This window comes from Neopelma chrysocephalum, unplaced genomic scaffold, assembly GCF_003984885.1.
Source record: "Neopelma chrysocephalum unplaced genomic scaffold, ASM398488v2 Primary Assembly neopelma1_96523, whole genome shotgun sequence".
NCBI classification, from domain to species: domain Eukaryota; kingdom Metazoa; phylum Chordata; class Aves; order Passeriformes; family Pipridae; genus Neopelma; species Neopelma chrysocephalum.
This window is the reverse complement of record NW_020925169.1, coordinates 205,811-228,840: the sequence shown is the minus strand read 5'-3', so window position 1 is coordinate 228,840 and position 23,030 is coordinate 205,811. Positions and strand designations below refer to the sequence as shown.

Genomic DNA, 23,030 nt, shown 5'->3' with positions numbered 1-23,030 from the left:
ATACCAGGTTCTGAAATTACAGTACACAGAAAAAATGCAAACAATTGATTATTAATGAGGTCAGAAATACAAATAAATTCACTTCTAATGAAGACTGGAGACACAGTAATCAAAGTGTTAAAAATTCATTTCATGCACATCTCATTTGCCTCTTAGCTGATATTTACCACATAATTCTGTGAGAAAGTGGAGGCCTAAGATGCTCCCGATTAATGTCTCAATTAATTGTACAGAGGTAGCCCTCTTTGAGCTGAACCAGAGCTGTGAGCTCTTTATTAAAAGCACTATTCGGTAGCCTGTAACCTTGTTCCTTGACTCCTCTCTAGTTTCCAATTTAAACAAGTCCCCATGCAGCCCACTCTAAAGGGCTTTGTCTCCCTGTCATTGTTATGAGAGCCGAGGCATCCTGGAAGTGTGAAATCGGACCTCATGAGCTGAACGGTTCCCCAGGGAACGCCAGACCATGCAGAAGGTCAAAGTCATGGGCTGGACCATCTGAAAGCGTCTGATCGGTGGTCTGTGACACAGCAAGAGGGGTGGGGGTAGGGGGAGAGGGGAGCCAGGGGCTAGAATTGAACACATCTTAATTAAAGCCCAAAGGCAGCAAAATAAACTGTTTTCTAGGCAGGTCATCTTATGGAGCTTGGGTTTTGCTCTGCTAATCTGAGTTGCTATTATTCCTTTAAAACACAGCACTTTTGCTGAAATCAATCAAACCTGTGGCAGATCTTTTCCCATACTGCTTGCTTCTCATAAGGCAGAGATTTTGAATTTTGTTTTGTGACACAAGGAAAAGGACGGATGCACCTGCCCCAGTAAAGGAGATGCAGGCACTGCCTTGCAAAGCCAGCAGCCTTTGACCACCTATACCTGGCTATGCTGTAAAAGGAATACATGTATCTGACTATTTCCTAAACCTAAACTATGTTACGGTAAAGGGTCTGCTTTCTGAAATTTGTAGGCCTTAGGTGAAAACCATATGTATAATGTCAGAAGCCAACTATCATGATGAGTCCATTATACTTTAGGTTTTACTGCATCATCAGAGTATTTCTTCATGTCACTGTAGGCACAGCCCCTATCCTGCCAGGACTCCACAAGCAGCCAAATCCTTGAGAAGGTCTGCCAGAGAAACCATAAGTCAGCAAAGATGTAGGGAAACAGAAAAATATAACTCCTCATAGCTGAGGATTTAGGAAGAAAACAGCCATGCATTCAATAGCTAAAACACAATGGAAGATTCAATTGAAAATTTCTTCTCAGAGCAAGAAGAAAAAAGTAAAGTCCGTGCTCAACATCTTTCCATTAATTAGATTACAGTTCTAAGTAATCACAATAAAAAATATGTAATTTTGAGGAAGGTGTATTTGCTGTGACCATAATTTCCAACAGAACGTAATTTTCCACTGGTGGAATCCAACTGGTGGAAAATTGTGTTTTGACCATGGAAAGACACTGTTTTCCTCTGAGAAAATATCCTCACAGACCCAGCAATTCCCCCAAAGGCCCCAGTCCTGAAAGATGCCCTGTTTTTCAGCTGTTCCCAAAATCAAGGAGAGCTTTCAAGCACCAGTGGGGAATCTCAATCCCTCAGTGGTCCTTCCTTTAAAGCCTAGACCTCCTTGCAAGTGGGTCGAGTGAGAAGTCTGACTTTATTTATTTTATACTGGGATATTTTTAATACCCAGTTATGGGATGCTCCAGCAGTGCCCCATTTCAAAACTGGTAGTGCTCACTTGCTCCCCTGCCCACAATTCAACTGAAATTTCAGCTCACCCTGGCACCCTATTCAATGCCATGTGTATGTGAGGAGGCTTCTAAGCTTAGGCCTGAACTACCACCCTTAATAACTCTCCTTTAAAAAAAAAAATCTTTACTAACTTTAAAGATTTGAAGTGCACTGTCCAACACCAGACTATTGAAACTGGAGAAAAAAACTGCCCTGGCTATCAACAGTTTATTAGGGGCTTAACTGAAGTGACCTACTGTAGTAGCATTCAGTCGAAAAAGGCTATGAGCTTTCTGACAAAAGGAGAAGAATTGAGGGTTTCATTAAAAAGTAATTTGTGTTTTTTACTCATTCATTCAACAGGAGTCTCAATTACTCTTTATTCATACAGAGTTAATACAGTATTACAATGCTGCTCAATGAATGTACAGTAACAAAAGAAAAATTTCATGTTTTGAAAAGGAAAAAAATCCTTGCAATATTGATGACTACTTAAAAGATTACAGAAATCTTTTTCTGTCTGTGCTTATGCTTAATGATGGAACATTAAGGATTTTAAGAATCTACTCAGCTCAAACTAATAAAATTTGATTTATTACTTCACATGAAAAGATTCTTGGAAGTGAAATGGGATATGTTCAGCAGGAAGGAAGCAGAGCAAACCACACAGATACTATACAGTTGTTCTAGCTACTTTTCAGACTCAGGGACAAAAGATTAACTCTGAAAATACAACACAGTCAGAAAAGCAAACAAGTCCTTAGCTTTTACTCAAAGAAGCAGTCCTTAGTGGTGTGAGTAACATCACTGATGGCAGCATCCTCCTTACTGACTAGTAAGTATTGCTTAGTTGAGTAAGGGTGGTGGGTCAAGTTTTTACAAAATTTCTGCAAACATGATTTATTGACAATCACCAAATAGCTACTTTGAGTTATTTCTCAATATTGCTATTGAAAGTTTAATTTTAAATGAATGATTTGTACATACCAACAAGTTACTAAAAATAGCTATAAGTTATTACAGTAGATAATAAACCCCCTTTGCCCTCTTTTCAAAATGCCAGGTCCTTTTGTCCAAAATATATAATGATTTCTGTCACATTTGAAATGTGCAGCCATCTTAGTATGTGCTGTATAAATGCTTTTTCTTACAAAAACCAGAATATTTAGTTATTATAAGACAGGGGAAGATATTGAGTGTTCTTCCCCTTCTTCCTGATTGTCATCCTAAATGCAATGTCTGAAAACTTTTGGTGGCTCTGTACATCTTTAATTGAATCAAAGGTATTTCCAAAACAATTGTTCAACCAGCACAAATAACATGTTCATTTGAAAAAGTCAAAGGCTGAACGAGATCAGAGACTGAATTATCCCATTTGCCCCTGAATAACTTAATCTCTCTCTCTGTTCAGACCACATTGGATTATAAGGTCAAAGCATAGTAAGGAATCTTTAGAAGCATTCCTCCAACCTCCCCAAAAACAGAACCTGTTATTTTGTGTGCCACAAACTGGATCAGTTTCAGCAATAAAATATTTCCACTGTTACCTTGTCTGAAATCCTGATAGTCATGCTAATTATCAAAAAACTATTGAAAGTGAATAAGTTGTTACATATCTACATCTGCTCCTGTAACAGAACATTTATGTCCTAACAGCAATTAAACCAGGTAAGTCTAGCTTCCTTTTATCTTTTTTCTTTTTTTAAAAGCAGAGATGGCTGTTTTCTGATACAGATGCAGAAAATTCTGCTCCATTCAACTTGTGCAGCACGAAGGTGATGGTACTTAGAAGAGGTAACTTTGGCATTTCTGGAGAAATATGGCCAGTATGGATGAAATACTTTCCCTTTATTGTGAAAAGTTATATGTCATATTAACTATTCAACTTATATCACATAAAATAGAGAATAAAAAAAAATTGTTTTCCTTCTTGAAAAGATGAGCAGTAGCTACAGTAAACTGCATGTACTTGAAATGTCTGAAACCAAATAAACATCTGAAAGATATCAACTGGTTCTTTCGGCAACAACTTTAAAGCAGTATCTAAGTCTAGCACCTTTCATTTGCCTTGTCCCTTGGAATTCAGTTTTAATGTTGATAATTTTGTATAGTTTCATCTACTAAGAAAAAGAAGGGTTTTCTATGTAATTTTTACAGGGTCTCTGATGGAGAAAAATGTGTATTTTGCCCTTATGAGAAATAACCTATGTAGGGCTATGCTACCATTAGAATGACTTGCTGCCTTGCTTACAAAAGTTCTGTTTGCTTGTGTTTAAATTTTTTCATTAATGAGCAAAAAGTGAAACTGCACAAACAGAATATAATGTTTGTATGAGCTTCTGTTTTAAGCATTTTTCTTCCATTTCTAAAAAGACCTAGTTTTACTATGGTATTTACTGTCACAGAAACTAAATGAATCCTTGCCTGTGACATCAGCTGCCATCAATGCCTCTGCCCTGATGACCTTCACCTGAAGAAATCCCACATCGCTGATGTTATGGAACATCATCATTGGACTCTAAAAAATAATAAAAAGAAAAATAATTCTGGATTGCAAAAAAGACAAACAAAAGCAAGATTAGTAGTCTCCTCCCTAGCCCAGACACGAGTTACTATGTAAATATGTCCATGTATTCAGACTTTTAAATATTATTCTCTGAAGAAGTACAGTTGTCAGCATTTCCTTCTGTACTTTGCAACTTTAACTTATTAACAAAAATTACAAAGGACAAATTAGAATATTAATTATTATATCTAACACTAATTCTAGTGAATCAATCCCCTAATAGTATATGAACAACTGTACTTCAAAATTTGAAATAAGAGCAGTAACTTAACGAAATTAACACAAAAAATGAAAGTATTCTTCTCCCTGAATTATTTTGCAAAATCTATGTTCATATTTTCTTTTTGATGGTTCCAATAATATCCTAACAGTGACCTAGGGCCAATATAGTTGTTTTGTAGTTGACTATTATAGACAAGCTTGCATATAACACATATGCCTATATAAGCTTGCAAGTAACATGAGCAAAAGCAATCAAAAGACGATAACAACAACTTAATAATTTTCATAATAATCACATGCAAAAAGGATAAAAAAATAATTGAAGTAAGTTTTAAATTAAATGGCAGAAAGCTTTTACCATAAATCATAATATTTCTTTAGTACAAATTTCTTCAACATCTACGGATATTAAAAAGAGAAAGAAAAAACTTAAGAGTAGACTAACATTTGCATTTATTCATCTAACACAGATTTAGAAAGTTGATTGAAAAGTATGTTCTGTTGCTGCTTTTTTCCCGAGTAACTAAAACTAACAAACTGCAAGTATTGCACTAATTAGGTGTGACAAGCTATAATTCTCAAACACTAACTCTGAATATAATTTAAAATTTGTAGAATTTCAGATGTTAGAACATTGAATGCAACTTTGAATCTGTAATCCATGAATAACTAACCTAGCTTTACAATTCAGTTTGATAACCTAGGAGAGGATCCAAAAGTATAGGATAAAATAGTAAAATTATGGATTGAAAATGTATTTAAAACCATATACAAATGTAGCTTAATTTCTGTTTGTTTTGCAAGTCTTGTTTATAAATACTAGCACATATCTTTATTTTGAAATCTGGACTAATGCATCTATAATGCCTGTCATCTTTCCTAAAATTTTAATGTAGTGAAACATTTCCATTGCCTGGGACAGTGTCCAGGTTTCCATAAAAAGCAAACACCAGGTAAAACATCATCTCAACAATTCTTTAATTTATCACTAGGCAAAACTGACTGTTTGGAAAACCAGAATAAATAACATCACTAGATGTAAAAACCACACATGCTGCTTAAATGAAATAATAAATGCCAGCTTGCAAAAACCCCCAGTATGTTTATCCATAGACAATCTATCCATTAAGATGTTAGACACATAATATGCATCCCTGTCTATTACTAGGAGAATTTTAAGAGTTAATTCACATTGATAATAATTTTACAAGCCCTAACTGACCATTTACTGTTTACAGTGAAGATTTGACCTTGCTATATTGAACTGAGAAATCCAGTTTACTGTAGTAGCCCATGTTACATACATACAAATACATGTATGCAAGTTATCATGCGATAACAGTTAATAAATTTTTACCTATTTTAAGAAGTAAATCATCATAAATACGACTTCAAAATACTGATGGTCAATCAGCACACACTCAAACATTTGCTTATGTGCTTACAAGCTGAGGGTGGCAGAGATGGTGTTACAGATAGCACTGTTTTAGTTCAAAGCATCTTGGCACTGTCACTCCTTTATAACAGTAATGATCAGGTTTGGTTTCTGAAGCTTGTTATCAGAACTGGTACCACAGAGATAATGCTGCTCTAATACTGTGATGAAAGTGAAAGGATTTATAAAAATATTTCCACATTCTACACAAGTTTCTCAATGACCAAACAAACACCAAGCTGGAGAAATAAAACAAAGCAAAAACCAAACACAAAGCAAGACAAGTGACTGCCCCCACTTCCTATGATGCCAAACAGTCCCCTTTTTCCAAATCCTGGTAAGCTCACTCCTCAAAAAGGCACCAGTGCTGTATTTCGGTTTGCCACCCTCGTTAGAATCCCACAGAATAATTATTTTTGAACTTTTAGTTCCAGCAAGTCAGCTGCCTTAGATTCATCCACACATCATAACTCTGCTGAAAATGTATATGATGCCACAGCAGAGGCTCTGGGAGAAGCCTATTACTTTAATACATTACTTTAAATACATAACTTTAGGTAATGATTTATCAGATGATATTCTGTCTTCTTATTTATGATTATTGTTGAAGATCCACATGGTTTCTGAAGCCTCAAATTTCCATAGCAGAGCAATCTGTGATTTGCTGGGAACCTTTTCAGCATTCAATAGATGGGAAAAGATTGAAATGCTCTGGAGATGAGTCCTCTTTATTTTTTTAATGAAAGGCTGTATAATATATTTTCTGTATGGCTGCAGCAGCTGTCAGGGAGAGCATCTCAGTTCAGCTCTATTATGGGAGAAGCAATACTCCATCCTATGGCATCAAGATACACTAAGGGGCCAGTACTGATTGACAGCTTGTCACCATGACGTCTTATTCCATCTCCGTTATGGAGAAAATTAATGTCACACCACCAGCCTTATGACTCGCTGTCATCTTAGAACTGCTCACCTTTTATCAATGCTCTAAATAACATTTCAAGCCCATCGTCTCACAGTGGACAATCCGGTCAAGGGACATTAAATCAGATGACTGTGAAATGTCATAATAAAAATGGAATGCTAACAACTTCTCTAAACTAGCTCCTCTGGTTTTTAAACTGTGACAAGGGGGACCCTGGGTTCAGCACACCAGTTCTGAAAAGGTCATACAATCTCTCTTGGTCTGTACCCATTAATTCGCCCCCCTCTTCACCCCAAAAGGAATTAATCTTTTCAGACAATTGTGGTAAAATAATGGTTCAAACGGTAATGCCTGTTTAATTTGTAAGGCTCTGATGTTCAGCTACAAATGGTTAAATGACAGTAATAGAGTAATTTTTTAAGGCTATTGGATCTGATGGCAAGGTCAGCTCATTAACTGTTTTTGGCTGCAGAAAAGGTGCAAAATACATTTCTCTAATGGAAGCTAGATTTTTTTAAGAGGATAAAAAATAAACCCAAAAATACAGCCATTCAGTGGGGAACTGTAGGTCTTGCTAATTGCACATGTTGCCCTTGTATTCATTCTGAATGGAGATATGAATACCAAAGACAAACTGAACATCAGTGAAAATAAACCACTTGAATTGTGTTAATCCTGGTAATTTCTTTCTTCTGCTGGTCACTTCAATAAAAACAGTAGAATTTATCCAAAAGGTATGTAGAAGCCACAATTTTCAGATACACATAATGAGAAATTCACACCTTTGCAATATGAATACTGTCCTAAAATATCAATGTTTTCAAACATATACAGCAATGTAAGAAAAGACACATATCGATGCATATGCAAGAAACAGGAATAAACCAGATCAATATTATGACACATAATTATGCTTTACACTGGGGACAAAAAAATGAGAATTTAAGAAAACTGATTAATAGTACCCAGTCATAACATGTTTCTGTACTGCTACTGAAATAATCAAAACCATCAGTATCACTTGTCTGCCATATCACCACACAGAATAATCCACAGAAACAGGGTATTGTTGCTCTTGGTAGCAAGAACTATGTCACCTCAAAAACATATCCATCAGAAAATTGTTCTACTTATAGACATCTATTCTGACAACCACAGACTGTCTTGGTGGATTCCAAAATGTGCAATAACTCTCTTAATTGTAATTATTTTTCTAAGATGGTGGACAATACCTTAGCTTTCAGTTCACTTAGGAATATTATATTTAGCCTCCCTAAGTCACCTCTATTAAACCGCGTTTATGATAACACTATTGGTGTATGAGTTGTACAAGCATTAGCAGACAGCTGATTCAGTGGAGATAGCCAGAATAAATTTGCTGAAGCGCACATCCTGCTAATCTGTTTGAAGAATATTGTACAGCATTAGTACTAGCACTTCATGTTATCTGCACAGCCTGATAAGGTACATCTTTATTAAATTCAGTTATTGAAAGGATGTCAGTCATGGAATAGGAATATTTTAAAATCTTGGAAATAAATTAAGCAGCTCTTTGTTAGTCAGAGCTTGGTTTAATGGCTGAGTGTCTAGAGAAGCCTTTCTAAACACCTGGCAGCATTGTACAATAAAAGCTTTGTAATTTTAAGTGGAAATAGCATGGTTTTTTTCTTTCTTTCTCCATGCATAGTGAAACAGTTACTTTTAGGGATTCAGGCACTAGCAAATGCTGGAGTAAGAGCTCCCCTCTCTGTTGCTTTGATAAAATTACAAAGATACTGTGTAATGTGAGGATGCTGGGAAATGGAAATAATTTGTTTCAGAATATTTTGAAATGGAAATACTGTTTAAAACAATTAGTTTGATGATATAAAATACTGCTTCAGCCTCTAATATGAAGGCAAAAAAAAAGTTTTCTTGCCTTTTAACAGATGTTCAAAAAAAGCTGTAAACTATTAGCAACTCAAAGTATTTGGCATAAAAAATCACTAGAAACTACATTTGCTGAGTGACCCCTTAGTTACTTTGTGCCTAGTAAAAATTACGTGCAAAGCAGTAAAATGAACTTCCTTATATGACATCTTATGTCATGAACAGTTGAATTACCATGTTAAAAATACTTCCCTGTATGAAGAGCATTTGTAGCCCTCGTGATGTTACCTGTACCAGCTGTAACTATTTCTATATTAGTAACTGGTTTAAATGATTCTCATTGGCAAGGTGTTCTTAGAATATAAGAGATTTTTACCCTCGTGATAGTTATTTTTTATATAGGCAAACATTTTGCAAACAAAGGGTGAAATAGAATTTCATACATATCTCTTCAGTATCTCTTCTCGCTCCTTCTGGTCCTCCAGGGAGTTAACAGAGAGGTCAGATATGGTGACTGCAGCTGAGGCCGTGAGAGTGACCAGCAACACCAGGTATCCCTCTCCCTCCTCTAGTGGCAACTCCAGCTTGTGGGTTTGTTCTTTACTCAGGGTCGACAGGTCAACCTGGCATCTAGAAACACACATTCTGCATCAGCATGTGGTTTTCCTTACATCAAATAAGAGCACATTGGCTTACCTGCATTTAAATGGACAAAAAAACCAAGTAAGTAGAAATTCCTTCCTAGCTTCTGGAAAAAGTCTAAATTTATCTTCAGCTTTAATCCATGCTGCTTTTTTGACCTTTTTTTTTCCTAACGGCTACACAACCTGTTTTGAAGTGAACAATAAATATTAAAAAGAATGTACAGACACTAGAGGTAAGATTAGTTAACAGGCCTTACTCAAACACAAAGAGAATTTCAAAAAATTCATCTTCAGATGCAAATTTTACTTTTAATTAAGTCTCTTGTATAAAGAAAAAACATAAGTTTTGATGTGAACATTTTTAATACTGTTCATATAACAACAGTAAAAATTTTTTCTTAAAAAAAGAGAAAATCTGTGTGGATTTAACTGTGATGGCATTAAGATGACTGAGCATAGAAAAATTCGACTTGAGCACTACCTGAAAGGCTCAGCTCTCTTGCAGTAAGCTGTGTGTGGCTCAGGGTCAAAGCTTCATGCAGGCAGCCAGGATAAAATCTGATGCCACAACCCCGTATATAATAAGATGTCTCACTTTGTAATGAGCAGGGACTGCTTATAACTGCGCAGAGTGGCTGAAGTCAATCCGCCCTGCTTGATCCCTTTCTGAATAACTCTGGCTGTACCATACACTGAACTAATGAAGAATGACTCTATACATTCCAGACAGCAGAAATAGCTTTGCAACGTCTTTAGAAATATAAGGCAAAGCATGGAAAGAAAAACAGCATCTGCTATCAAAGAGCTGACCATAACCTTTTGAAATAAAACAGTAATACCTTAGGGTAAGTAATTAGTGCATAGCTTAGAAGTTTTAATATTTTAATTTGTAAAATGCCCAAGTTTCAACTTTTCTAGACTGCCACTCTGAGCGTGCATAGAAATTCAGTATCCATGTCAAATGTAATGCCAGCTTGCATTGCACAGAAATTTCTGTGAAAAAGCACTATTTGGAATACTTACAGCATCCCAAGATGAGTTTTGCCAAACTCATTATTCTAAAAACAGTAACAATACTGAAATAAAATAAATGCGTATATTCTATATCTACTTTAGCCACTGAATACTCTCCTTTCAACTGTGATTATTTAATGTGAGAAGCTGGCATGTGACGTGTACTATTTGGCACTAACTCACTAAACTAAACATCTAGCAAACTCTTTTAATAAAATGTCAATTGATTTTGAAGAAAAAAATAATGTGGTCACCACAGGTCAATAAACTGAGAAAAAGGTGGCAGACATGAATAAATAGCCATTTAAGGACAAGAAATAGTCAATTATGAGAATAAATGCAGCCTCATAAAATGAGCATTGTGCTATCATAGGCAGATTAGATTTGCTACAGGAAAACTGTCTTTTATTATTTCAAAAACATTTACTGTCTGTTGTGCAGCAGTCTAAACTACTGCAAAGCTCATATGGTAATAAGGTTGAATTATCTTACAATGAAAAAATTTCTAACTGATGTAGCATTCTGAGCTTAATGTTTACCTTCTATTTTGAACCCTTCAGATGATAAGGAGTGAGAAATTAAATTAACAACAGTAAGGAAAAATAAAGCTATTGCTGTCAATGCAAGCTGATGGTCAATACAAGTTTTGCATATGTACATAGACTGCATATGTACATCATTTTTATTTATGATGCAGGGAGAAATATAAAGCCCTCCTTAAGATAACAAATATTGTAATCAAGCATTCAAAGCTGGAGGAGGTTAAAATACTCTTAAATATTCTTTGATAATTTATTTCAAAACAGATATCCCTCAAAAATAGGGCTCAGCAACAATATTGAGACTCCAACCAATAATCATTTAAAGAACCAGTCTAAACTCAAAGTCAGTAAAAGAATCAGAAAGTCATTATGATACTAGTAATGCAGAAATAATCCAGTTCTCACTCAAAAATAGGCAACAACAACTAACCCCTCTGGAGAAAAACCCACCTACATTCACCAGAAAAATGCAATGAGTGTTAAATTTCAGGGTTTGCATCAGAGCTACAGATACAATTTCTCCAATTCTTGAAGTTACAAGACTTTTGCAACATTACCATGTTATTTTTTATTTAGGCTAAAAGAAGCAACTGACAATTCAATTTTATCTGTGCTCCTTTCCTACAGCTATGGAATACTCCTAATAGCAGAACAAATTAGTTGAGAAGTATGTCTCTATCGACTGCTTGATAAATCTCCATGAACAGCCCATCACCAGTTTGTTATCTCCTAAAATCATACAAACAGTAGGAAATGCTCTGGAAACTTTTTTCCAGTGCAAGCCTTAATCATTTTAAAGGAAAAATATCCTCTGAAGAGTCCTCAGATAATTTGATAAAAATCTAGAGTTATTCCATTAAGGAGTGTCACCATTGCACTCTATAGAAGTCCAGGTTAAGAATGTCCCTGTGTGTACACAGTCAGGTGAAAGCATATTTCTCACTCTCTGCCAGGTCCTCTCACCCCTGGCCTTGCAGGGTATGAAGCTCGCATGTGTCTAATTCAAAGGTGCCAAGGCTCAAGGAGCATCCAGCATAATGTGAGTGCATCTACAACACATGTGTTTCAGACAAATGATAAGACTTCCCAATTTACAGACACTATAGGAGAAATTGCAATTTTTTTTCTCATTAGTAGTTGAATTTTTCATGATAAAAAATCAACTTTGTTTGCTCTTATGCCAAATTTTCCTAAAATATAAAATAAAGAATTTTTGTTATATCTTCTTTGTCCTCACCAGATCTTTGTATGGGACCAAAAAAAGTGAAGGAAGTCTGGTTTTATTAATGCATTACCTAAACACTAACCCTGTCCTAGAATAACTTTGACAGACACCAATAGGAAACCCACAAAACTCCTTTTTCTATTACATTTCTTTAGTAGGACTGAAGTTAATAAAATACTTCTAAAGATAAGTATCTGTTTGGAAAATATCAATTTTCCAAATGTAAATAACTTTGGAAAGTTCAAGTCGACAATGCTCCTTTACATTTTACTAACAGTATATACAAGTATTCCAATCTTTAAAAGCTTTAGCAATACTGACTTATATCAGTTAAGATGTTCTCTTAAAAGACATTTGTCACCCACAACTGTTTCCATGGAGAACAAAGATGCTTTGAGGATGAAGGTTAACTTGAATGTTACCAGAAAGTGATGCAGAATGAGTGAGAAATTTTTGTCTCGTTTTCTCAAATTGAGGACCATGAAAAATTACAGCTACTTTGAGAAGGCCATAAGTTGCATAGGACCAGCAGCTGTCACACTGAAAGCACGATATAATAGTAACTTCAGACAACCCAGTTTCTTAAGGAATTATTACTTACATGATGCTGCTGAAAGAAAAGAGCTCACCACCTGTAAAGAGGTCAGCCTGAAGAATTACAGCAAAAAATTTGCCATTAGCTCCATAGACAGATTTCCAAGCATGGCTACAAATCAAATCATAGACAGAACTGTAGTTTTTAGGGCAGTTTGAATATTTCTCCATCTTCCATGCTGTATAATCCCTTGGCAGCACTAGAAGTGTTGGACTGGGGCACTGGAACCACTGCCGTGGCTGGCTGACCCCTGAGAAAGAGGCATTAGGAGCATGCCCCCCCCATCAGTTCTGCATGTGAATATTCTCAGGCACCACGTCTATTTGGATTTTCAGGCCTTGAGAGATCAGAGGGGAGAAAAACCATGCAAATGCATCAAGGTTGTGTGCCAAAGTTATTACAGATACAGATACAAATTGCTCAGAAACAGGGTACAGCTCCCATGGAGGAAAATTCGAAGGTTCAAGGGGAATCTACCACTTGTCTGAAACTGTGTTCAGTGTGTTAATCGTTCAAACTTTCAGAAATATATTTCAGATTCATTTTTAATTTGAATATATCTGGCCTTTGGTTCTTTTTATGCCTTTCTTTACCCAGTTGAAAAAGCCTTTAGTGTTTCATGTTTTCTTCTAGTGAAGGTACTCATACGCTATAATCATATATCTTCTTCATCTTCCTTTTGATATGCTAAACATCTTCAGCTCCCTATACATTTCCTAGGAACATATCTCCTGCAGCCCTCAAATGACTTTTTGTAACTTTTCTGATCCAGTGAAATTCTCCTGCATCCTTTTTAAAGTGCGGAAGGCAGAACTATATGTAGTATTTTATTATCAGCATGTCTAACAGGTAAAAATCACCTCCCCTCTCTAGTTCTAACAGAACCTGGAATGTAAGACTGCGTTGGCACCCTGGTGAAATATCCTTGCTAATGAATGAATTACAAAGGTAGCAACATGACATAGAAGGCCTCTTAAAAGCCAGGTGGCCAGGCAAGTGAGAGACAGCAGATAGTGAGATCATTTTCTCACATGACAAAATAAAGCATAAAAGAGGAACTGGCACAATCCTAAGTGTTAGGGACAGAAAAGCACCACTTGGCTACAAACCAGGCAACTTAATTACCATCATGACTTGTTCAGGAACACACCCTTTTAACTCCACTGTGATCCAGGTCTATGCTGCTCCGAAGGATGCCAAGGAGAGGAAACTGTATGATTCCACAATTAGAACTGAGCTGGACACACATCAGAAGCAGCGAGGCATGAACTGCTACAATTAGTGAGACTCCATATCCTTTATGAGCAGAGTAAAATGTTCCAATAAAACCAAGGAACAAAAGAAGAGGGAAAATTCTGCAAAGCACTGACAGAAAATGACACATCTCAGAAACACTCAGTGTTGACTGCAGTAATGTGAACTTCTTGGAAGAATCAGAGCGTGACATTTTTAACTGTAAAGATAATGAAAAAGAAATAAAATAATGGACTTCATATGATGCTTGTGAGAGGTGTTCGATAGAGGTGATAGACTGAAAACCAGGAAAGCTCCCAAAGGAATTGGAGAGTGTAACTCAGCTAAATAGGACATTGACTGAGGAGAAGAATGGTGGTAAGCAGGGGAAGCTGGAGTGGACCCCAGGGAAGCTGAGAGGACAGACCTCAGTAAGACGTGAAGAACAATGCTCTTATTTGCCATGTACCAACACCCGGAATGTAGGAAAGAGCCCTGCAGTTTTGGGTAAGTCATGGCTACAGAAATCCACAAAATACAGGACAATCTCACCAGTCACCAAGCAACTCCTGAATACAGAATAAGTGTTTATTGCTTATTAAAAGAAATACAGTCCATGCCACAAAAATTTCAATTTTGAAATGATAGACTAGCTTCTTTGTAAGCATAGTTCTTCATTATAAAACTACAGATTTACTTTTGAAATTGCACAGGCAGAAAAAAGTACTTAAAAATGGTTTACAATGTGATATTTCCTAGGTTGTCCCTACAGCACAGCCATACACTACCGACTAGTAGTGCTGTCACCAATGCAATTTCTTTGCAACAAAATTAACACTTTCATCTGCTAAATGAGCCTATTTTTTTGATTAAAATTATGTCTCCCTGAATGGTTCTTCCCTCACTAGTTGGTCCAAGAAATTTTGTAGGAAGTTTTTCACAGCTGCAATCTGTGCCCTTCAGAAATCCTCATAAAACCCTATCTGCACCCTTCACCACTTTCTACACACTGTCATGCTCTTCATGTCTAAGCACCCATTCCTTCTCTCTTCCTTTTATTTTGTCACTCTTCAAGTAGTACATTTCCATATGCAGGAAGACATAGGGTCAGAAGAAGGATCCATAAACAGCCCAGCTTGTATGCAGCATTCTGTATTTCAGAATAAGTCGGGGAATACTATCAGTTTCGCAATAGAATGTGACAAAAACAAATGTCAGTAGGAGCTTTAAATAATAAAGTAAAAGAAAGTTATCGAAGATTTGTGAACCAAAACTGAAATTTTTTTGGCCTTCTAACAGAACAGAAGTGCCTCTGCATTAGTAAAGATGTGCAGAGATAGGACTAATTAAGGTGCGGAATACCTGAAGGCCAGATTTTGAGATGCGGTATTTACATCTAGCTCCTTTTAATAACAATCAGAAATGGAGATGGCTCAGCACATCCTAGGATTTTTCAAGGGCAGGCCTGGCAGTAGCATTTTTTAGATTTTAATGCTTCAGAGAAATGCATCTGCAATAATTTAACCTTAGTCATCATGTATAATCAACAAACAATTATACAGACAGGTTGTTGGTTGTGTGCTTGTCTATGTTTGCACAGAATTGCTGTGTAATTCACATGCACACAGAGTTCAAATCTCAAATTATAACAGTGCATTGACCATTATGTTTACATTTTTAATACAATACATCCTTCCAATTTTACTTCAACGTGCAGAAATTTTCAAACTACCGTGTGAAAAACACTTCTGAAAGACTGGCGCAATAAAGCACTCTCTACAATTCCAGAGGAAGTCATCTTGTCTACAGAGTTTTGCAAAATCGAGAAAACTGCCAAGATTCGGCAATTTCAAAATTACCCTGGACTTTCACAAATACCATTCAAAACCTTTTTCTCGGGCAACAATATTTTAAAAAGAAAATTGCTGGTATTTTATCACAGTCTCCACAAGATCTCTAGAAAAAAATCTGCAAAGAAACACTTGCAGTAGCATATTTAGTGTGCCCTTCACCCAACTTTATACGCATGTTGGAGTACCCATACACAGCTTTACAGCATCACTCAGTTCTCTATGATAATGCTCAGTCTCCCATAGTGAATTACGCAAATGTCAGTGGGGAAAAAAACCCAAACCATAAATTTTATAATCGTATATTTTTAAAATAAAATCTCACTTTAGTTTAGAACTCTGATAGCATATCCCAGTGCTTTCAGATTAATCACAGAATCATAGTCGCACACTGACTGTTTTATGTACAACCAAAAACCTATAGTATTTGTACATCCACAACTCTATACCTTTGTAACTGAGAAGACGAAACAGACAAGACATAGCAGATTAGGTACTGAAAACCTAAATACTTAATTTTCAATATTTTAACTTTTTTATTTCATAACATCCATTATACGGATGGTCACTAAATCAATCTGAATTTTCATGACAATATTGAGAGAGTTTATGGGAAATTTCAGTTTGCTACAGATAAAATTAATACATAGCCTTAACGAACATACTATACACAAGTCTTTTTTTCTTAATTTGCACAAAATAAGAGCAAAAGTCAATGTAATTTTAAAGATGAATATGTATGTTTTCATATCAATAAATAATGTTATAAATCCTGCTGCACTGGATTACAAATAACTTCAGCTGAATAAAACTGCATGACATGGGATCTACTTATCCTGTATGTTCACAGAAACAACTTGTTCTCTGACAGCACTCATTCTTGGCAATTTATTGCAGCTGTCAGCAGCCAATTTGTTCATATTACTGCTACGCACAAAGGTGTAACAATCATGAGGATTTATTAACTGATTATCGTAAAGGTGACAGTCAGAATCGCCTTAACACAAATGATAAGAAATTTAAATAATTACATGACAATTAAAATCACTTCACCTTCATTTTGATCTTAATATTACTTAAACAACCTTACTGCAGTGTATGTTTTTAATCACAGGAGCATACTGACTTGATACAGAACATAAATTACTTGTTCATAGCAAAAAGATGTGAATATTAAATGTACTCAGACTGTACAATATATATACACATACATATGTATTTCTACTTATCAGCTGAAACAACAAGTAATACTGCTTATGCACGTCTACACACTTATTTGAATGCTGTGTGGCTTTAGCTCCCGGTGCTTTCCATAAAAAGAACTTCTCGATCTCATGTACTTGGTCCTGGAATGCTGGTTGTTTTTTAAAAAAATTATATTCAGAAGAATGCCAGTATTTCACTTTCTGTAACATGAAGCTCAGTTCTGATCAAGACCAGTGTTTTCTCATACAAATCAGCACATGATTGGAAATATATTTTCCTCAAGACTTCTGAATGAGGTCTTTTCTCATGATTTTGAAATCTCCAAATAAACATTGAATTGGTTCCAGGGTTTTGGGATTTTTTTAGAATATTCTAAGATGGAAGTTTACAAGGTGCTAAGGCCTTTGAACTCTCATGGAGAATGCACACAACTGAAACTCAAATGAATTTTATAAACCCATAGTGCTCCAAGTTAAGAATGGAAATCAACCCGTTAGCATTTCATTTCAGGAACCGCCATTTTGAACGTGCGTGGGCATCAAGATGAAGACAGAGCTTTATGCTACTTATGTGACAGACGTTCTCCTTTTCTCAACTAGGATGCAATGCCATTACTTTCACCTTCTTAACATCTTCCTCCCTCTTACAAGCCACTCCTTCCACTTCTGTCCTCCTGTTATGTCACCCAAAAACCAGAATCTCAATTCCAAGTCTTCAGGCTTCTTGAACATTTTTCCCGGATCTCATCTTCTCACCCTCAGAAATGTATAGCAAACCCAAGCCCTTGCAATCTGAGCACACATGCTGTTGCCACTGCGTCACAATCCCAGCTTTCACCTGGTCCTTACCATGCTCTAGCCTAACGAGTACAACGATACACAAGGCCCACAGATGTCTATGTCCCTGACTTCCTACTTCTTCTATTTCAAAAAAGTGCAGCTGAAACATGGTATTATTCCAGGAGAGTTTAAGGCGTTCTGATTTGGAACAGAATTTGCAAGTAACTGAGCTCAGCAGAGTAAAAACACAGGTCTCCTGTGCTATTTTCCATGAAGATCCTGGAATTTGTCCCTTCAACCTTCCACCTGGGAAACCTTTTCTTCTGTTTTCTCAATTTGGTTTGTTCTTTCCCTCAATGAATAGGATCTATTCAATCAAATGTGTCTTCTCCCTAGCTATTCTTTGGCCAGGCAGGACATCTTCAAGAAACAATTGTTTTCATCTGCATTTAACAGAAATATTCTTATATAATATTACAGCTGCTGTATGCACATTATTCAAGCAAGCAGGTGAAAGGAATTACCCTCCATTCTTGACCAACGCTAGAATGCTACCATGAAGTCTTTTGTTTCCCTCCCACAGCCTCATTATCACTTCTTCTGGAACATGAATTAAAATATACATGTGCCTTGAGAGCCATAGAGCCTTAGTCATGGAGCACAATTCAGCCATGCTTTTAAAAATTAACCTACACTTATCATAACACACACACACAAAGAGCAAGTCGTAATGTGTGCGCCAAGGTATTTCCAGTTTTTCGAGGCAGCCTTTAAAGGAAAAATTGGGAAAGAGAGGTCAGTGTTAAGTGGAGCTGTCAGGTGTTGGTGATTTTTATCCACAATGACTGGAAAAGAATATCAGGGAGGGGGAATATTAAGACCTATTTTTGTATTCAGATTGAGCATGACAAATGACAGTTTTTTATGGAAATCTTCATGGGAAGGAATTTGTTTGCAGGTTGCATTATCCAGAGATAAGGTACCAACAGAAGGTGAAATGAGAGAGTATCTGAAAGGACAAACTGAAGAGGGATTATACATACACTGACAGAGAGGTTACAAAAATCAAGAGCAGCAAGATTTCAGCAAGTGCTGCTTGGATGATGGTGTGATGAAAAATCACACATGAAAGCTTCACCATCTTTTGGATAAAAAGGTAAAATTATGAAGAAAATAGGAATAATTTCCCAAAGTATATAATATGTCAACATAGGACTAAATGATTACACTAGTTCAGAAAAACAGTTATTGCTACCATATATGTCATGGAGTTTCATCATATAAAATAAAATCCTACTGTGTGTATTTTTGAAAAGTGTTTTTGTCAATATTAAAGTTGTTTGCTTGCCACAGACTCTGTACACATTCTGAGTTTTCAGAATTTATAGTAAGAAATAAACACAGAATATTATTCACCTCACCTAATTTGATAAAGAAAGCCATTACCTTAAATGGAACAAGAGGGAAGAAAAGGTCAGTAGAAACATTGCCATATTGACAACAAAAATACATGGCTTGGTCTGTGGGATTTCCATTCCTGATTTTAATCACCAAAAAGAAAGTATTTTTGCTAGTTAACAGTATCAATGTCCTAGTGAAAGCACCTACAACCAATACTCTCACAAACAACCATAATATATAGGATTAATAATTATTAATCCTATTATAATGACTGTATGGATATCAACGAAAGTATGATGTAAAAAATACCTGAGCTTTCCAATTTCTACTTCATAGAACCTAAAAGCACAAACAGTTTTTTCCCCATTAGCACCAGTTAATGCCACTTCCTACTCTTTGCAATGGAGCATAGCCACACAAATACATACTATTTCTTGAACTCTAAGACAAATTCACTTTTCCTGACTATAAATTAGGTGAATGATCTTATTTATTTGCCCCAAAAGATATGTGCAGTCTTTCAATACTCTATTTTCATTTACCAAATAGATTGATACATAAATTTGGTCTTACGCATCTATTACAAGTCAAAAGAGTTATTTCTCCTCCAAACTGGATGTTGCTGTATGGAACCTCCCGCATCTTGGTAATTGCTCTAAATGGGGGATTTTTATTTTTGAAAACCTCCATCTATCAATTGGTAAAAGCTGCCATCTACTGGTCAGTAAAAATTATTTTACATCATCAAAGTAAAGAATTACATCAATGCAGCAAACTGTACTGGTACATTGCAGAAAATCCTCCCCAAACTTTAAAAAAAACAAACCACACAACAAAAGCAAGACCAAATGATCATAAGAAATAGTTTTAACAGCAAGGCTCATTTTAATGAGCCCCAGGGAATAAGAAGGCTGGAATTGCACAAACCTGCCAATAAAATCATCCTTTTTGCCAGCATCTTTGTCCCACACTGTAATATCAATAATTCCACCTCGTTCTTCATAGAGATGAAAGTCAAACTGCTCCCTCCACTGAGGATTCAAAGTTTTTGGCACAATCTGAAAGGAGATCAAAAAAGAAAGTCATATTGTATAGTGTAGGCACACACTTCCTTGAACTGTAAATTTGATCTTTAGACTCTGTTCAGGAAGTTTTTTTCTGTCTGCAGTATCAGTATATCAAGCAGGGAGAATTAAAAAATAGTATCATTAGGAAAAGACTACTGGCCAGTTCTCTCATGCCTCTCTGACTTAACAGCAACCTCCAAAATCCTGCAACCTGTCCACCTTCAAAAGCCTCCTGAACAAACGATTTGCCCTGGGAATGGAGACATTTCTCTATAGAAAAATGATGTCCTCTCTTAAGTGACAGCTGTAAAGTTGTGTCTCTGAGCCCAAAAGAAAACAAAACACTTGCAATGACAAGAAGATGGTGACTTTAAGTACTTAAACAAACAATTTTATCGTGTCCTTTTTCCCCAGCTGCAGTGATACTGGGAGAAATATGATACTATGGTTTACTTTGTATGGAATAAATTTTTTTTTCCCAAAACTGTATTTTACTTCTTTTCATTTAAAACTCAGATGAAAGTAGCTTTCTCAATCATTTTCAGTCCAGTTACTTCTGACTTCAATGGATTTCAGTCCATGTACTTCTGATCACACTGTGCAGAATGAAAAGCTTACAGATTTTTCTACCAAAATGCAAAAGTAGTATTCACAGTAGTCACAAATGTCTGAGCAAGAAACAGCCTAGTACCTTCCCTATTAAGGAAACACTACTTCTTACACCCACCAGTTCTACTGGCTTGAAAAAACGGAAAATTCAGAGAGGATTATGAAAATTTGTAATTCACAAAAGCATGAAATTTGATTTCTTCTAATTTCAGATTAGGAGGCACTAATGCAGGCTCAGAGCTCTGCAAATACGGCAACTAAATGTTCCTGCCTTCTTCTTCAATTTTTCCTTCGTCTGGCTGTGAAAACCACAGCATTCATCATTGCCATTGAGAGAGGAAGGTCATGTGCATCACTGGCGGTCCAAGCATCTTCCATAAACAGCAATTTTCAAAACAGTAGGGACCAGGGGAATAAAAAAATAATAGCAAGAAAGTCAAGAAAGTCCTCACATTAATTGTCTCTCTGATCAATCCTCTCTACCTGTGAAGTTCATACATAAAGAAAACTTTAATGAAACTTCCTGTAAGGACACAAAGAGAAAAGTGAGAATATAAGCACAACATGATTTGAGGATAAGACAACGCAAAGGATCCAAGAAGCAATCAGCATCAAGCCTGGAAAGTACTTGTCACAATCAGTCTGCATCTCTCCCCTCTCATGAATGACCCCTACAAGAAATAAAAGCCAACACAGTCTGTACGGAATATCAGGTGTGTCCTCTGGTACACCCACATTTTCCAGTGCTACATTTTTCCCCATCTAGTACTACTTTTGTTTATAATGAAATAAAAAGAAACATCTAAACAAAGCTCCAGGTGCTCTGGCAACTGATTATTACAGCAATATATCTCCATCACTACTGAAAGTCATAAAAGGTAAAAAAACCCAAACAGGAACAAAGCATTTCAAAAACATTTTCAGTCACAGCTAAAATTACCTTGCTTTTGTACTTCTGATGCCCCAGTCGGAACTTCACATATGGATCACTTAGCCCATTTGCATCCATCGCCTTAAGTTCATGACCTTCTATTAAGGTAACACTAACTATCCCTCTCCATAGCTGAGACTTTCTGTGCAGGTCTGAGAGACGTAAACTCTGGGTCTGAAACTTCAGGGAAACAAAACCATACATTTCGTTAACACAGTTCCAAACATTTCCCCCGCTTTTCAATGTTCAATTTCACATAACCAGGAATTTAAAACAACCACTTTAAGCCATTTTGAAGTTACTGGATAATACATATGTAAACGATACTGCATAGAATAACTTGGAAAGAAATAAAAGAGTGACAATTAAGTAGATAATGTCATGTGATGCTTTGAAAGAAGCAAGCAGAACAAATGCTACTTAAGGAAATGTGCATTAAAACAAAAAGGTTTTTTTCTGCTTCACTTCTCCCTCTGCTGATAAGAATACAAATAAATGTTACAAACTCTCCTCTATTAGTAGTATATGACTGAATGAACTTGAAGAAACATTAAAATAAACAGAAAAAAACAGAGAGAATACAAAACTTCCATTGGAATAATATAAATCCCTGTACCTCAGCCTCTAAAATGACATGGTATTCTCAGAAACATTCATTAAATACCAGCACATAAGTTCAAGAGTTTCTAAACAATGTTGCAGAACCTCTGTTCAGAATTGTGCAGAAACTTGCAGAATGCAAACCCTTGGCCACAGATTTTGTGGGTTAAAAGAAAATTCACACACGAAACAGTTGGCTATGGCTTTCGTTAATGAACTCCATTGGGGGTTAGGTGAGCAAGAGGCTAAAAACTTGAGTAATTTAAGATCATCTCCAGTTTGCTCTGACCTACAAGGTATCAGAACTGGGGAATCACCTGTGCACTCCTAAGGAAGGCAAAGGAGTCTTGGGTGCATCTGAGAAGCAATGTTGCCAAAGGCTCTCCCTTCTATTCTGAGATTTTATTTGTTCAAGGTTACCTTATCTATAATCAGAACACTGGACAGCTAAACAATATTTAATCTCGCAAATTATTCTTTCTAGGAATCAAAAAAAGCTAGTCTTTATATATACACTGGTGTAAATATATAAAATATATGCATTTTCTTGATTTTGCAATGTAGTTTGGGCAACAAAAGCTTTATGAG

At 36.1% G+C, this 23,030-nt stretch overlaps 1 protein-coding gene across 6 annotated transcripts in view; it reads right to left on the bottom strand.

Annotated features, from left to right (window-relative positions):
• Window positions 1-23,030, bottom strand: part of MCTP1 (multiple C2 and transmembrane domain containing 1) — a 189,411-nt gene that overhangs the window by 107,051 nt on the left and 59,330 nt on the right. For all 6 annotated transcript variants that reach the window (XR_003538401.1, XM_027708764.1, XM_027708767.1 and 3 more), the window contains 4 exons: window positions 21,852-22,022; window positions 20,163-20,293; window positions 9,190-9,376; window positions 4,154-4,247 (listed from right to left, as the gene is read on the bottom strand). Coding sequence is in view for 5 of the 6 variants with exons in the window: in XM_027708764.1 (XP_027564565.1) it covers window positions 4,154-4,247; window positions 9,190-9,376; window positions 20,163-20,293; window positions 21,852-22,022 (583 nt within the window). In the remaining variant the exon portion in view is untranslated. The remainder of the gene's footprint in view (window positions 1-4,153; window positions 4,248-9,189; window positions 9,377-20,162; window positions 20,294-21,851; window positions 22,023-23,030) is intronic.